The sequence below is a fragment of the Pinus tabuliformis genome, chromosome 9, assembly GCF_031772625.1.
Source record: "Pinus tabuliformis cultivar Carrire ecotype Pingquan chromosome 9, CPIR1, whole genome shotgun sequence".
Classification (NCBI taxonomy): domain Eukaryota; kingdom Viridiplantae; phylum Streptophyta; class Pinopsida; order Pinales; family Pinaceae; genus Pinus; species Pinus tabuliformis.
Window position 1 is genome coordinate 1,066,593,581 of NC_142307.1, and position 17,190 is coordinate 1,066,610,770.

The 17,190-nt window shown below is 38.7% G+C and overlaps 1 protein-coding gene across 1 annotated transcript in view; it reads left to right on the forward strand.

The window, feature by feature from the left end:
• Nucleotides 1–14,424, forward strand: part of LOC149152435 (CDK5RAP3 protein homolog) — a 275,534-nt gene extending 261,110 nt beyond the window's left edge. Inside the window, exon 10 of the mRNA XM_089439307.1 lies at nt 14,070–14,424. Coding sequence (XP_089295433.1) covers nt 14,070–14,192 — 123 coding nt within the window. The 3' untranslated portion in view covers nt 14,193–14,424. The remainder of the gene's footprint in view (nt 1–14,069) is intronic.
• Nucleotides 14,425–17,190: the final 2,766 nt, after the last annotated feature.

Below are 17,190 nucleotides of genomic sequence, written 5' to 3' on the forward strand. Positions count from 1 at the left end.
AGAGCGCTTAGCAACTGGAATCCAAACATATGCAACCGAGCCAAACACTTTGAGTTGACTGATCTTAGGCTTACGGCCAAACCAAATCTCTTATGGAGTCTTCCCCTTAACAACCTGAGTAGGTGATCAATTAAGAAGATAGACAACAATAAACACTGCTTTAGCCCAAAATTTGTTCGGAACACTCCTGTGTTGTAACATGGAACGAGCCATTTCAACAACCATACGGTTGCGACGTTTGACAACACTATTCTGCTGAGGAGTGTAGGGTGTAGTTAACTGGTGTTTGATGCCATGGGTATCACAGAAGTTGGAGAAAGCAGAAGAACAAAATTCCCCCTGTTATCTGTCCTAAGAGTTATGATATTACAACAAGACTCTTTTTCAACTAAGGACTTAAACTTCTGAAAGATACTAAATACATCAGATTTATGTTTTAGAAAGTACACCCACATCTTTCTACTGAAATCATCTACAATAAGCAAAAAATATTTGCAACCAGTAACTAAAGATGTATTCATAGGACCACAAATATCAGCATGAATTAATTGGAGTACCTTAGATGTGCGCCAAGATTCTCCATCCTTGAATGAAGACCGATGTTGCTTGCCATCTTGAAAGGTGCCGCACACTCCCAAATGCTGAGTTTGAATATCAGGTAACCCTGATACAAGTCCCTCCCGAGATAGCTGAGAGAGATACTAAATGTTTAGATGCCCATATCGCTGATGCCACAAAGTGCTGATGGGAGAAACACGAGCTGCTAGAGCCACTTCTGGAGAATCACCAGTGTCAAGAAGCTTGTATAGGCCGTGATCCTCTAGGCCAACAGAAACCATAAGACGGGTTTCCCTGTCAATAATGGAGCACTTGTGCGCACTGAACACCACATCGAGCTGAGGAGAGTTCCTCATAATCTGGCTAACAGACAGCAGATTAAGTTCCATACCAGGAACATAGTACACATTCAGGAAGATGAGTGTGCGCCCATCAGACTGGATCTGAACTGTACCTCTGCCAACCATTGTGTACTCCTCACCTCCACCGAATACCACAGAATCACTGAAAGATGAGAAGTCAGTAAACCAGTCACGCCTGTGAGAGAAATGACGTGATGCACCAGAGTCAATGTACCAGGCAGAAGATGGGGCATGATCTGAGGACCTCTTAGCCATAAAGGCATAAAAGGAAGATTCCTTCTGCTCAGGATGTTCTGCAACATTCGCTTTCTGATGAGACCCTCCCTGCTTCTTTTGTTTAGAAGCAATCCTCTGTCGGCAATCTTTCTTCATGTGGCCGAACTTGTGATAGTAATTACACTGCACATTTTTCTTTTTAGCAGGATCAGAAGGCTGAGAAGAACCTTTCTGCTGAAAGGACTGATATTTGGCAGCAAAAGCATTTTCTAAGGAGGCTGATGAAGCACCACTACCAAACTACTGTTTCCATCGATCCTGCTGCAGGAGTTTGGTGCATAACTCCGGAAACTTCAGATCAACATTAGTGGAGGTAATGTTGAGTTTTTCTTTGAAGTGCTCATAAGGTTTTGGTAGACTTTTCAGAGTGATGACTACCATATCTTCTTCCTCCATGGTCCGACCAATGGCTTCGAGTTGATCTCGAATGTCTTTAATCTTGTTAAGATGTTCCTGTAAAGACATACGTTCGTCCATCATGATGGAGAACAACTGATTCTTTAGAAAGAAAGCTCTGCTCTTGTCGAATGTCTCGTGCAATTCCTTCAAATGTTGCCAGATTTCAGCAGCTGTCTTGCCGGAAGGAATCTGTGGTAACTGATCATCAATCACAGAGAGTTTGAGAAGCATAACAGCAAACTTATCTTGATCTGCACCAGGTGTATCGGGATTGAGCTCTTTGCCCAAAACGAGCTGGTCAAGACGCCTATATTCAAAAATGGTCAACATTCTCTGTTTCCAGATGTTATAATTGGTGCCACTAAAGCGCTGACTTCCTTCCAACATCAGGTTGGTTAGCGAGGCCATCTGCACGTTTCCAAAGACACAAAAAACAACAAAGGAGTCCAGCACGGATTTCAATACAGAAGTCGGCTGATCCGGACAAAATCTGACAGATAAAGAAGGCGATCCGCTAATGCTGATCTGACAGATGTAGAAGTGCCCTAATTCCTTCAGCAAATCTCCATTTTGAATTAGGAAAGGCCTTACTGTCTTTTACTAGGCTTCGGTGCCTTAGAGAGAATTACCTGCAGCCCTCCTTTCCTTCACCCAACAACTTTGAGCTTAGTTACACTGTGGACAGAGAGTTTTGCGTCAGAACCCTTTTTCTCAAGCTTGGATTGTCCAAACATACCACAAGAGACTTCTGCGGCAACTGAGCAGAATGCGTTGACCAATACGAAACCACATAGAAATTCCGGCCCTAGGGCCTCCAAACAAAACCCAAACGCCTCGTTGATGTACTGCAGACTGGGTCTCGATATCCTTCCGCTGCCTTAAGACTTCCTCAACCAGAAATTGTGATGACCAGCCCACTAAAATTCACAGAGGAGATTCGCTGCGTATGGATATTCCTAGATGGATTGATAACCTAATAAACCATTAGAACAAAACAAGAGATGTCAAGGTAGAGTGGGATCAGCTCCACCGAAAATGAGACTAGCTAAGGTGGGAATCTCTGTGTCACCGCGTTCCACACATTTGTTGCTTGAAAATCGAAATTTACCGAATTTCAAAGCTTTTTTTTCGAATCAATTTGACCCCAATTCGACGAATTTCACATCAAACCTAGCCTGATCTCAAACTAGAACAACAAACACGATGCAATCAAATCGAAAAATATTTCATAGGGAGAGAAATCTTTGCAGGCGAACGTTTAAGTCGAGCGTCAAACAGGGACAAAACTGGCACAAATGTCACAATCGAACTGTGATTTCATAGTAAATTTTGACCCCAAAAAAAAAACGCAGACGAAACTCGTCGAAAACAAAGGATTTTTCAAAGTGCCCTTATGTAGGCTCCGACGATGCCAAAATGCGGAGCAAAATGAGCGTAAAAATAAAGTTTTCCAGATTTTCTGTAGGTTGGCACCAGAACAAGCAATTAGTAGGACAAAAACGAAGAATCGCTCTAAGTCCGCCTCCGCATCAGCCCAAATTTTTATTTTTTCTTTATATTTTAATTTTTTTTTCGGAGTCCTAGAGAGCAATTTCGAAATGAAGCACGAAAATTTTCAAACAGTGAAAAATTATTTCGAAAAAAATACCCGATCTCTGATACCATAATCAATAATTTTTTTTTTTATTTTTTTATTTTCTTTTTTCTTTTTTCTTTTATTTTTTATTTTTATTTTTTATAATTTTTATTTTATTTTAATTTTAATTTTTAATTTTAATTTTAATTTAATTTAATTTTGTTATATGTTATTTATTTATTTATTTTATTTTATTATTATTATTATTTTTTTTTTCAGACTCCTAGAGAGCAATTTCAAAATGAAGCACAGAATTTTTCAAACAATGAAAATTTATTTCGAAAAAAATACTCGATCCCTGATACCATAATCAATGAATGAATTGAATTGATTTACAATGAGCAATGAAGCTCAATAAATAATACAAATGTATTTACAAAAACAACAAGTTTCTACTAAGAAATAGAAATAGCAAGTTTTTAATAAGAAACTGCTAATAAGATCACAGACGATCTTATCCGAATAAAATACATAAATGAGCACTAAACACTAAAATAGCATTATTCTAATACCACAGGTTCAGATCTAGGGTTACCACAGAGTCTTTTTGCATATTATTGTTTACAAAGTTTTGTCCTTTTCATACTAGAGCGAGTGCATATGACATCCCTTCTTTTTGACCTCGGATTCCCAACAGAGAGTGTAAGTTTTGGACCCTTTTGATTGGGAGATGCAGACCTCGGTTCTTAGACATGATAAAGATCTTTAAAGGGAGTCGCTGCTACAACGATGAGGAGTGAATCTTTAGGAATGCCAACAAAATGTGATCCTCAAACTGCCATTCATTAACCTTAACTCTGATAGCATGTATGCTTATGTATTAGGGTTGATTTCTCTATCATGGTAATTACTTGTGAATTTGTTCGCTTCTTTATTAAATCTTTATATTATCTTCTTTCATCCAGCAAATACCGGAAATACAAAACATGAAGATGCCAAGAGACAAAGAACACAATGATATAGGCTCCAAGCTAGGGAAAAATTCCCACAAGGGGGAAACCCAACCAACTTCTCTTCTTATAGAATTAGGTCAAAGTGAGAAATTGAAGACCCAAGACTAATGCAAGAATCCAACCTCCAAGATGCCAAGTCAAGCCCTCCAAATTGTGCATCATCATGGTACAATCCATCAATCTCAATCATGGGAGATAGCATCAGCCTTGGTCACAATAACTCGCATCAATCACAGCTTCTATGCCACAGGAAATTCCCTTTTTATCTCAAGTCTTCTGCCACAAGGAACTCACATTCATCTCAGATTATTTTCCACAGAGAATTCACACTTGTTTTAGACATATATCCCTAGAAACCATTCACACTTATTTCAGACATATAACTCAAATTTTCTGGCTTAGGAACTCACAAATCTTCACATAAATATAGCCTATGAACTTTGCATATTTTGCCTTAGAACACATCACAAAAAACATTGAAACTTGCTTGCACTTTTGGTGGAGGACATATGCCAATTCTAACATGCAAAAAGACACATCTTATGAGTGGGTTGACTTGTCATCCAGGAGGGACGACTTGGCTTCTTGAGGTGAATTGACCCAAATTACATTTTTGTAAATCCTTTTTCCTTTTTCTTTACAAGAAGCCCAAATAGGACTTTGACTCTTTGACTCAATAAATCCTAGAAGCATGAAGAACATGCTTAACTAATAACAATAATAAAAAAACTTTTTCTTTTTGCTTTTTACATACAATACATAATGATACAAGTATAATGATAATTATGAAGACCGAACCTAGTTATACTTTTCAATTCAGCACACTTCTCTTCAGTCTAGTTGAGCCTCTTGCTCTAAAGAAAAGTGTTTCCTCCACAATTGTGTGTCTTCACCTCTCCCTTAGACTTATTTTATAATTTCATTAAGCCAAAATTCCTTACTCTAATCTCCTAAGTGATCAATGACTAGGATTAAATCCTAAGCTTCACGTGAGATCAATGGTTGAGATTATATCAAAGTCATTTAAATAATTTTATTATTTATCCTTAGAACTTTGGCCTAATAGTCCACAACAATTAATTAGATTAATTATTGTACTTTTCCTAAGTTAGCCTTATGAAAGAAATCATGATATCACTTACTTCATCGAGCAAGCACCTAAAGAGACACTCAAATATCTTCTACATGCTAATACACCAAATCTATGTAGAAGAGCTTCCAAAGCTACAAAATGAATCGGGCTGCCCTTTGTATTTTGGTTGGATAGAAATGAAATCTACATTGTAATAATTGATATTCAAGATGTTGATTTGGGGTAGCATCGGATGTGCTCTAGGCCTCAAATTTTGCTGGGAGGTTTGGGCACATGTATTCCAAAGAACTCAGAAAGCGTTTTGGGAAATTCCACCCATAAACAATTTTATTAAAATAATTAATATTTTTTAATGGGTCCCTAAGCCTTAACTTAAGAAATTAAAAATATCAATGGGTATTAATCTAATTGTGGGTGTAACTTTTAGGAGAAAACGAGGATCAAGATAAAATGATCTTAGCCATTGATTAACTTTTAATCTAGGTTATTGAATGTCAACGAGAAGATTATTTAAGGAAGCTTGAGGGTCATTTGGAAAACACACGGAGAGATCAAGAGATCGAATTTCTACTGTGAGAAGTTCTCTGGAGGAAGTTGTAATCAAGGAGATTTCTTGCAGTTGAGGGGCATGGATAACATCCGGAGAGAGATTTTCACAGTTGGAAAATCATCAGTAGAGAGAGGCAAAGAATGATCCAGCAACTCTCAGGCAGAGGTTGATGCAGGGCCATGCAGAGGCAGAGCAGGGGGTGAGAGAGAGTCTGAAATTTGCTAGGAAAGGTCAGTTTCAGAAGCCAAGAGCTGGGGTGTGAAACCGAGAGGCTGAGAGCAGTGACTCCTTGCAGCAAGTCGATCAGCTGGCCGGGTGACGCAGTGCCTAGAGGGGTTGACGTAGGGACTGTGTGAGGACTGTGTAGAGGCAACGTAGAACCTACCAGAGGCACCTCATCTAGTGTCCGGATTAACCAAGATTTTTCTTAGTGATTGTGTGAGGTAATCTCACTAATCCTTTTGCCAGTATTTCTCTCTCTGTAATTGAATAACCCTTGAGGTATTCAAAGATGTATTCAGAATTTGCTACTGCTTAATAATAATAAACCCTCTGAGTTGTTGCACTGGTTTTCTGCATTTGGGTTTTCCAGGGACATTTGTCCAAAAATAACGATGTCAATTGTGTTGTATTTTCTTTCTTGCTCAGTCTCTTGTTTCCTCATATAATTTAATTAAGTGAAGGATGTAGTAGTATTTACTTTGATATTTACCGTAGCACACAATAAATAACTTGTATGAATTAACAAGTAGGAGAAGTAACATCAATTTGATGCAGTAGGAATTCTGGTTGAGGAATTTTCACATGGTATCAGAGCTGCAGGTGAAGCAAGAAGAGTAGAGCCGATAGATCCAACGCTGAGCAGAAGAGGGAAATCGAAAAGGTGCAAGAGGCAGCAGTTTGAAACCCCAGAGGGTTTGCACAATTCTTAGTCAGAGGGTTGGAATTTCGAGGTAGTCTCTCTTCGAGAGAGTCGACGAAGAGAAGGGCTTCTAGATCGAATTTTTACTGGGGAAGAGGGAGCAGTGCAGTCAAAGTGTCAAAGAGGAAAGAGGAGAACCACGGTTGAGGGGATTTCGTCCTAAGAGAATTCCTAGCCAAGGAATTCGAATTCTCTAGAGCTGAGCAACAACAAGGGGCAACAATTTTTCTAGGTCCAGCAGAGAGTGCGTAGCCTAGCCCAGCAACAACACAGAGGAGAGAGGAGGTCATTCAACTTTCTATTTTTGGCAAAAATGGAAACCAGTGGCTTGAGGGATCAGGACAAGTTGGACGGAGCATCGAACTATGCCATCTAGAAGGCTAGAATGCCATTCCTTCTAGATGAGCATGCCCTCAGACATATGTCGACATCGTGGTGGCTGTGCCTGTAGATCTAGATCCGCTGAAGAAGTACCGTGCAGAAATGGCAAAGGCCAAGAGGATGATCCTAGATGGAGTAAAGGATCACGTGGTTTGTCACGTTGCTAGCAGAGGGACTGCTAAGGAGATGTGGGATGCCTTGGCAACGCTGTATCAAGGATCTTCTAAGCAGCGAAAGATGTACTTGGAGCAGAATCTGAGATCTGCTCAGATGCAGAAGGGGGAGCGTGTGGATCCATTCCTCACAAAGCTTAAGGAGACCTGTGATGAATTGTCTGTTGCGGGGCATACACCTCAAAAATCAAAGTTGGTTAGACTGGCCCTCAATTCTGTCTCAGATGAGTGGCAAGTCTTTGTCCAGAGTATCTTGGGCAAAGAAACATTGCCGAATTGGGATGAGATGTGGGCAACTCTAAAACAAGAGGAGTTGAGGAGAGACTTAGTCAAGGTTAAACTTGACGGAAGCAGTAGCAGTGGGTCGAAGCCCAAGGAGGAGGAGGATAATGCAACCCTTGCATCGAAGGGACAACAGGAGCAACGAAGACGTAAGAAAGATGTCTCGAAGATCAAGTGTTTCAGGTGTGGTGAGATGGGTCACTACGTTACTCAGTGTCCTCTCAAGAAGAAGGACAAAGGATGAGAACACGATCCGAAGGCTGTGCCCGCAAAGATCGAAGAGGAGTTCGCCATGACAGCTGTGATACCTCCAGGAGGGAGGTGGGATGATTTAGAGATGTAGTTCGAAAGAGCTATAGATGGGCAGGATCCTTGAGGAGTCCACCTCTTGGATCAATACCTTGCTACGAGAGCCCAGTTTTGTGGTAGGAGGATGGACTAGTGTTAGTTGGTGCCAAGGAGTGTCGGAGTGACAGTTGTAGTGGCTAGGAGCGCCAGAGTCTGAGCAGTGCAGAGCAGAGTTGGAAGCAATGTAGATGGCATAGAGCAGAGGTCAACAACAACGTAGTAGATTCAGAGGGTCAGTGCAGAGACTAGCAACAGTCGGGCTCCAACAATCACATGGTATCATACTGAACACAGTTAGTTCAATAATTTTGGATGTTTTTCCATTGTTGATGGAGTAGAAGCAACAGTTTGCAGTGCAATGGCAGTTGGTAGTGGCAATGCTAGAAGTAGCACAGATGCAACACTTGAGAGGGAGTTGTAGTACAGATGCAGTGTTGACAGTGGCAGTGTCAACAACAGTACAATTGCAACAACAACGCAGTGGTTGGTGGACAGCATGTCAGACATCAACAGCTGATCCGAAAATGGATGTTAAATCAAGAAGAAAAGGTATCGTGTGTAGGAATGCCTATATTATTTAGTGCAACTGATAAAAAAGATTGCGAATAATATAGACAATTAATAGTCAGAAAACATAACAGACACACACATCAACGCAACAAATAATGAAGGAGTTCACCAGACCCCCTGGCTATGTCTCCTGGTTCAGCTTTCAGTGTCGACCTCTATATTGTGTCTTCCAGAGCAGAGTTTACAAGTGTGAGCTCAATCAGAGCCATAACACAAGAACAATGATATTACACAGGGATTTCACTTGAAAACCTTGAGTCTAAAGAGTGCACAGACTCTCTCTCTTAGTGCCTCTTATCAACTGTTCGTAGCTGTGCATTTCTCTGACTCTCTGTCTCCCCTCTGTCTCTGAACTCTGACTTGTCTTTGTTCTGTTATGGGATGGATTTTTAAGCTTATCGGCGTTGTTTGTTCGCCTCCATTTCGGGCTCTCTGGCTTCCTCTTCTGTCCATTCACCTTTCTTTCGGCATTGGACACGTCTTGTTAAGACAAAACGCTTAAGGCACAAGAATTCCTTTGTATTTTGATTTTATAACGGAAACACACCAAAACATAGAAAACCTGACAAAACGCAACATATCGGATTTCAAATTTTATAGTGCCGCATCTATAATCCTCTCGGGTCCGTGTTTTATCGCTGTCGTAAGCCCACCATTGATCTGCCTTCAATCGGATGGTTTGCATCCAACTAGCTCGTGCCTTCTTCACCGTCTGATCCGTGATCTCTAATCCAACGGCTGACAGCCATTTCAGGTGGCCCACTTGCACGGAGATTACCCGCTCGAAAAAGCGGTTTTCTCTCTCCTGCGACGTGCTACGTGTCGGCCAGTGTATGGAATCGGGCGGAGCCTCTCCAATACTGCTTACCGCCTGAAGCCCGTTCAAAATACTGCTTACCACGGAACTCAAATCCTTCGTTGTTTTATTTCATAACTCCTTCAGGTCCGCTTGTGTTAAGTCCTCCCTTTAGGAATCTGCGATGCGATATCTGTTGTTGATCTCTTTTGCCCATCCAACGGCTACGATGGAAGCGCTCGTTGCGAGTCTTTAAGTTATGGGTCCCGATTCTTCTCCCTTGGTTCATTGCGATGCGATAAAGTGGCCATCGCATATCGCTTAAGCCTACCATCATGTGTTAAGTCCTCCCTTTGGTTCCATGCGATGTGATATTAGTAGTTGATCTGGACCGTTGATCTGCGCGCTCGATCAATGGTTCACGTTGTCTCACTTGTATCACTATCGCATTTTTCTTAAGGCTAAGGCCCGTTAACACTGCTTGGCTTTCTCTGATGTGATATCCCGATTTAATCTAGGTTGTTGATCTGGCCGATCCGATGGCTCCGGTGCAGTGTTACTTCAATCTTCGCTTTACTTGGGTTTCCACCATTCTTTAGTGTTTTCCTCTGCGATAGTGTTTTCTGATAGTTAACATATATGAAGACTTAGACTTAGAGGTTTGATACAAGATCCATTTTGGATCAACAGTGCAAAGGACGATGCTTCAGAGTCAGAGCAGTATGCAACAACGTATATTGCTAGAGCACATTCCTCGCTAAGAGGGAGTGTTGATTTGGGGTAGCATCAGATGTGCTCTAGGCCTCACATTTTGCAGGGAGGCTTGGGCACATGTATTCCAAAGAACCCATAAAGTGTTTTGGAAAATTCCACCCAGAAACAATTTTATTAAAATAATTAATATTTTTAAATGGGTCCCTAAGTCCAAACATAGGAAATTAAAAATATTAATGGGTATTAATCTAATTGTGGGTGTAACTTCTAGAAGAAAACGAGGATCAAGCTAAAATGGTCTTAGCCATTGATTAGCTTTTAATCTGGGCCGTTGAATATCAATGAGAAGATTATTTAAGGAAGAAGCTTGAGGGTCATTTGGAAAACACACCGAGAGATCAAGAGATCGAATTTCTATTGTGAGAAGTTACGATCGAGAAGATTTCTTACAGTTGAGGGGCAGGGATAGCATCTAGAGAGAGAGATATTTTCTTAGCTGAAGAATCATTAACAGAGAGAGGCAAAGAGTGATCCATCAGCTCTCACGCAGGGCCACACAGAGGCAGCGTAGAGGGTGAGAGAGAGTCTGAAATTTTGCTGGGCAGAGTCCATTTCAGAAGTCGGGAGTTGGGATGTGAGATTGGGAGGCTGAGAGCAGTGACTCCACGCAACAAATCGATCAGCTGGACGGGTGAGTCGTGACGCAGTGCCTAGAGGGGTTGACACATTAGCCTGGATCTTTCTCGGTGATTGTGTGAGGTAATCTCACAAATCTTTCTGCCAGTATTTCTCTCTCTCTCTAATTGAATAACCCTTGAGGTGTTCAAAGATGTATTCAAAATTTGTTACTATTTTATAATAATAAACCCTTAAAGTTGTTGCACCGGTTTTCCCGCATTGGGTTTTTCCGGGGACATTTGTCCAAAAATAATGGTGTCAATTGTGTTGTATTTTCTTTCTTGCTCAGTCTCTTGTTTCCGCATATAATTTCATAAAGTGAAGGCTGCAGTAGTATTTACTTCTATATTTATCGTAGCACACAACAAATAACGTGTATGAATTAACAAGTAGGAGAAGTAACATCAGTTTGCTGCAGTAGAAATTCCGGTTGAGGAATTTTCACACTAGATTCAATTATAAGGATGAAAGTTTACAAAGGATATGTATGGAAAATCTAAATATTTGAGGTGAAATTTATAAGTTTGTCTTAAGCATAGGTTCCATAAAATTTGCACCAAATCATCATTGAACAATAATGGTCTGTTGAAAAGGTTTGGATCTGTTTAGAAACTCTAAAAGATGCCCATATATTCTTCAAATATAATTGACAAACTCATAGATCTGTTAAAAAAATTTCAGATCTTTTGGAAAATGCTTAGATCTTCATATCTATTGAATTATTGTTGAATTAATGAATATTGCAGCTGAAAACACTAATTCATGTTACATTTGTTAAATTTTCACACATAAAAGGTTGAATGCTTGTTGATTTTTGTAGCATCGGACAAATGTTTTAGTCTCAAACTCTGTGGAGAGGATAAAACACATGAGATCTCCATAACCCAGAAATCATTTATGGAAATTCCATCTAGAGACAACTCAATTGAATTAATTGATCAATAATTAAAAAATGCCTTAAGTCTAACTTAGGGAAATCGATTAATGAATGGGAATTAATTGAGAAAGATGAAATTATCTAGAAACTAACATAGATTGACTCAGAGATGATCTTAGCTGTTGATGAAGATTTAATCATGGTTGTTGGTGAGCCAATGAGAGATTATAAAAGGAGGTTGATGGGGTTGGATATAGACACACTCGAGGATGAGTTCCTTTTGGCAGATTGAGCTATCCAACTACATAGGTCGAGCAGAGGAAGAGAGTTCAAGCCATAAGTGACACAGAGGGGCAAAGGCAATGACTCCGAAGGAAGTTTCTAGTTTCGGAGAGTCAAGAGTGGAGGCTGAGTTATTTCTCCAGGAGGCTGCGTAGTAGCCTTAACAAGGAAGTTCGATTTGGTTAAGCAGGAGGAGGATTCAGTTGCTGAAGGTCAAAATAATTTTCCAGAGGGCTGGAGAATTCATCCCAAAGCAACATCTATTTGTCAGAGGCAAATATGTGGTAGATCCGGGTAGAGCGTGTGAGTGACTGTGAAAGGCTTGTGCAAAAGCTGCACAGAGGGGTCCGAGTTAGCTAGTTTGAGTGGCCCGACTGAGCCAAGATTGTTGGTGGAGGAGGGTAAATTTCCCTCTGTTAATTTTTGCCAGTATTTCTCTCAAATTGGATAGCCAGTTGGGCATCCATATATTGTACTTAGAATTTTGCTGTTGCATAATAATAAAACCCTCATCTGTTGCATCGGTTTTCCTGTGTTGGTTTTTTCCAAGGACAATTGTCCAAAATAATTTTGTCAAGATTATTGTGTGCGCTTTATATTTTCAGTTTCCAGCATTTCTATTTCCACAGCGTATTTTATTTGTGAAGAATTGCAGTGCAAATTATTCATTGTTTGCCGTAACAAATAAACTGCTTAATAATAAACCAGTTAGAATAATAATTTCCAGTTGCTGCATTTCAAGGAAAATTTCAGTGCTGTGAAAAAGAAAACTCTCTACCGTAAACCTAGACTTTCAATTTACAAAAAACAAACTTGTTGATTTTAAACCAAAAAATAACAACTTTGTTCAAACAAGAAAATCAATCCTAGATTTCTTTGCTCGAAAGTATTTTTGGGTTCGTGGTGTCTATCGAAAACACTTACTCAGTTCATTATTGTTCTGCGTAGTCCTTAGGCCCTTACTTGCTCCATCATCAATTTCCCCACACCATGGCTTGGATATCATATCATGAAAACTGAACACAAAGGAATCGAGAACATAAGAGAGCCTGGAAGAGGGAAATACTTCTTCGATATCAAATGAAAAGAGAATCTATCTCATTATAACAAAATAATGACATAAATCTTAGAAATTCATAAACCCTAAAATGTTTGTCATTGTTACAACTCTAAAATTAAACTAATTCTTAAAGTGACTTTATTATTATGCCTAAGAATAGTCTAGATGTCCATTATAAACTCAGATTTGGTGCAAATTATGAAAATGCAAAACCTACTAAGTTAAGGTGTTGGGTATCACGACCTGTTTAATAAACTAGTTTTTAATAATTGGGATGTCAAAACGTGTTTGGTCAAACTTGTTCTATTTTATTTATTTTTATTTTTATTCGAGGATTAAAGAAGATATGATTCATTTGCTTGGATTTCCAATCACTGGGTGAGTAAGAATGCGAATGGGTATGAGAACCTGTTTTAGAAACCTAGTATTTTAATAATTGGGATGTCAAAATGTGGTTAGCCAAACTTGCATGCCATTTGTTTTAATTTTGACATGAAGCAAACAGAAATATTGTGGTTAGTTTGCTTGGGTGAATTAGAATGTGAAAATACTTGCTAACATGTGTCTTGTAGGATTCAAAATTAATGTGGATTTTGAGTATGTGATCTCAGTGTATGATGTGTTTGAGCTGCCGTTGAATATAGTGTTATCTTGTATGGTAATTTCTCAAGTAGCCAATTAGATGAATCCTGAGCTTGCATATATTTATGGTGGGCCCAGATTTAAAAATATACGAGCAGTTCACAGTTTTGGAAGCTATTTAGGTTGTAGTGGCTTGTTTCTTAGACTTATTGGATGAGAAAAATCAATTTTAAGATAATATGCAGTAACCCTGCTGGATTATTTCTCTTCTTCGTTGCTTTGTATTTGTTTTTGCTATATGGAAGGTGAAAAGTCCTGTATGCTTTATGCTGGTAGAATAATGCTGAATAGTGGTTGTTTTCCATGAGATGCTTCTTTAGTTGGTCTTTATCCATATCATTTGCTTCTAAATTATTTAGATGTACCTTTGTTGATGGGATAACTAATTGTAGCTATCTGGAAGATGTCTCTTGAAAATATTTTCATTTTGGATTATGGAAACATTTTGGTAATTTCCTTTTATGATACAAGATCTTTACTGTTTGTTTCATTGATAATATGCTTATGGCAATTGCAGGAGGCTGCGATTTCAAGAACAAGAGAACTTAAGAAACTTTGTGAAACAAGCCTCTCTGCTATGTTTGATGGAAGGCCAGTCAATATGATTGGTGAGATTAACAATATTTTGGGTCAGGCATAGATAGCTCTCTATTCATTTCCTCGATAAAGAGACGTATGAAGGAATCTTAAAGGGATACTAACTACATTACATTAAGAATTTGTAATTCAAATCCAGAGTATGATTGCCCCTCTTCAATGCTCTTGTGCCTTTGCAATTCACTTGTCATGAGATCTGGAATGAGCATGAAAAAAACATATGAAGGCAACTTAAAGAGACAAAAAGGGTTATAATATGTTTCCTCTTTATTTGATTTTGATTCTCAGACCACTTTCTGGAGATAAATCTCAAGAAAGATTTAATAGATTCTCTTCTCCCAATATTTGCAGGTGAAAAAATCCAACTTAAGTGGGGATTTAAGTTAAAGTTGTTATAGATCATTTCTTTATAGGTCAAGTAATACAATATATGCACCTCTAGTTTATCCAACAAAATTCATTGTTAGAATTGTCTAAATTTCTGTTAATATGAATTTGGATAACACAGCCAAATACATTAGGTCATTTTTTTCCTCTTGTCTTCATCGAGTAATACAATATACGCACCTCTAGTTTATCCAACAAAATAATTATTAGAATTGTCTAAATTTCTGTTCATAAGAATTTGGATAACACGGCCAAATATGTTAGTTAAGTAGATGAAGTATATTTAGTTCTTTCAAAGTAGGACTACAAAAGAGAATTCACTCTCCGACTAGATCATAAGGTAGGCTCTCATGAGTAATGTGAAAAGTTTCTTTTTGGCTTTTGTGGCGGGACTTTGTTAATTTTTTTGCGAACTTAACACCTGACAATTCATTGATTAGCCCCAAGGGATAGCTTGGTTGGTTGAGTTCCTGTTGCTAAGTACCTCACCTATCGAGATGTCATAGGGTCAAATCTTCTCGACGCCCTTGGGTTTAGGCCGATAGGTAGATTCCCTCGGGTTTATCTACCTGGATTTTCTTGTGGATATAGCGGCCACTCAGTGTCCGTGAACCACATTAAAAAAACAATTCATTGATTGAGCAGAGTACAGATCTATTGAATGAAAGCACAACTAGATTTTTAACAGGTATAGCAGAAGCAAATAGATTACAATGAAAGAAGAGTACATTAGCCAATCTCAATCACAATGACACATATAGATTTTGCCCATTCAACAACTCTTAATAAAATTTAGAACTTACACAGACTCTTGCCTTTGGATAATGGCCCAACTGAGAAAAAATATCAGTTACAATGATTTGGATTTGATCCAACAGATCTGGCCCTAGATTGGTCTTTGATCCCCAATGATCTGGATCTCCAATGCGCCCTTCTTAACTTCCTCGGACTCGACACACTAGAGTATCACATTCCTCACTGAGATGGCTTTCTCAATCTTGTATTGTTGTGTGGTGTGTCTTCTCCCTCTCCTTAGCCTTGGTTTTATAACTTTACATTGAGCTATGTCCCTAACCCTAATCTCCAAATTGATTGATGGTTGAGATTAGATCTCACCTCACTTGATATCAAGGATTGAGATTAAAACATAATCACTAAAGCAATTATTTCCCTTTTCCTAAGTTTTCTTTAACCCAATTAGTCAACATAATAATTGTTGGAGAATGTAACTAGATTCAGCCTTCATAATGACATTTGTAATCATGACTTTGTGTAAAGAAAAATAATTTTTATTTGTTGAAACATGGGCTTCATGCTCAAGTCTAGGTCAAATCATCTTCTTCATGCTCCTAGGGTTTTTTTTTAAGTCAAAGAAGAACTTTTGTCATGTATTATAGTCCCATTTGGACTCTTTGTAACAAAGGAAACTTTATTTTGTTATGTCTAGAAGAGTCATTTCGTCCTCCAAGCACAAGTCAACCCTGCCATCACAAGTCGGCTCTGCTAGGCACCTTTTTTGTTCTTTTGATGACTATATATATAGAGGAGACCTCGTCCTCATTGGATATTATCGACAAGTTCGATCTTTGCAATGGAGTAAAAGAAAGAAAGGGTGAAGAAGAAAGAAGGAGAAACCTTTAGAAAAAGAAGAAAATTTGAATTTCTGCTCTGTTCTTGCACACACGTGCAAGAAATCTAGGGTTTCTGGACGAATTGCAGGGTCGATACTACTAGACTAAATTGCAAACCTGAAATAGAGGATGAAGACTTTGAGGTGGAGCAGAGTTTGTGAAGTTTGACTATCTTTGATTTGATAAGCTTTGACTCAATCAAGAAAGGTTTTTGGAGAGATGACTTGGTGCATGGAGGAGGTTTGGTCTTTAGGTCTTGGAGGTCTCAATTTGACTTGATTCTATAAGAAGAGAATGATTTTTTGTTGGTTTTCGCCTTGGAGGGATTTTCCCCTAGCTTGGAGCCTATATCTTGTGTTCTTTGTGTTCCTGTGATCTTTATGTATTTTATGTTTGATAATTGCTTGATGAAGAACAAATAATAAAGTAATAAAGACCAAACAAGTAATTATTAAGTTAGAAGAATCAATTCTAATATAAGTACATTGATTTTCCAACATGGTATCAGAGCTAAGGTCGGTTGAAGAATGTAGATTGAAGATTACTTATTTTGGCATTTTGGAAGGGAAGAAAGGTTACAACTCTCCTTCAGTCGCTACTACAAGAAGAATTTGAAGTCTGCAAGAAGTAACAAATATGTTACAAGTTATGAATTGTTGCGAGTTCCTTCATGAAGACCGTAATAAGAAGGTTTGAGTAGCCTCTAAATCCGGAACTTTCTTAAATAATGACCTGAAGTGATCTAAGACACTTATATGTAATGGTCTTAACAAGTGATTCAAGACACTTCTGACGTTTACAATCCAAAGTATTCCTAATGAAATGACATGAAAACGTCTGTAAGATAATACGAGTTACCTTCTTGACATGACAAAGATTGATGCAAGTTCTTATGAAGCTTTCCGTGGTTAATTCGAGCTTCTACACTAATGGTTGATGCGAGCTTCCACTGCTGATTGATACAAGATTGTGGTCACCTCTCTTAAGGTATGATCTTGATACAAATTTGGCTTGTTTGGGATT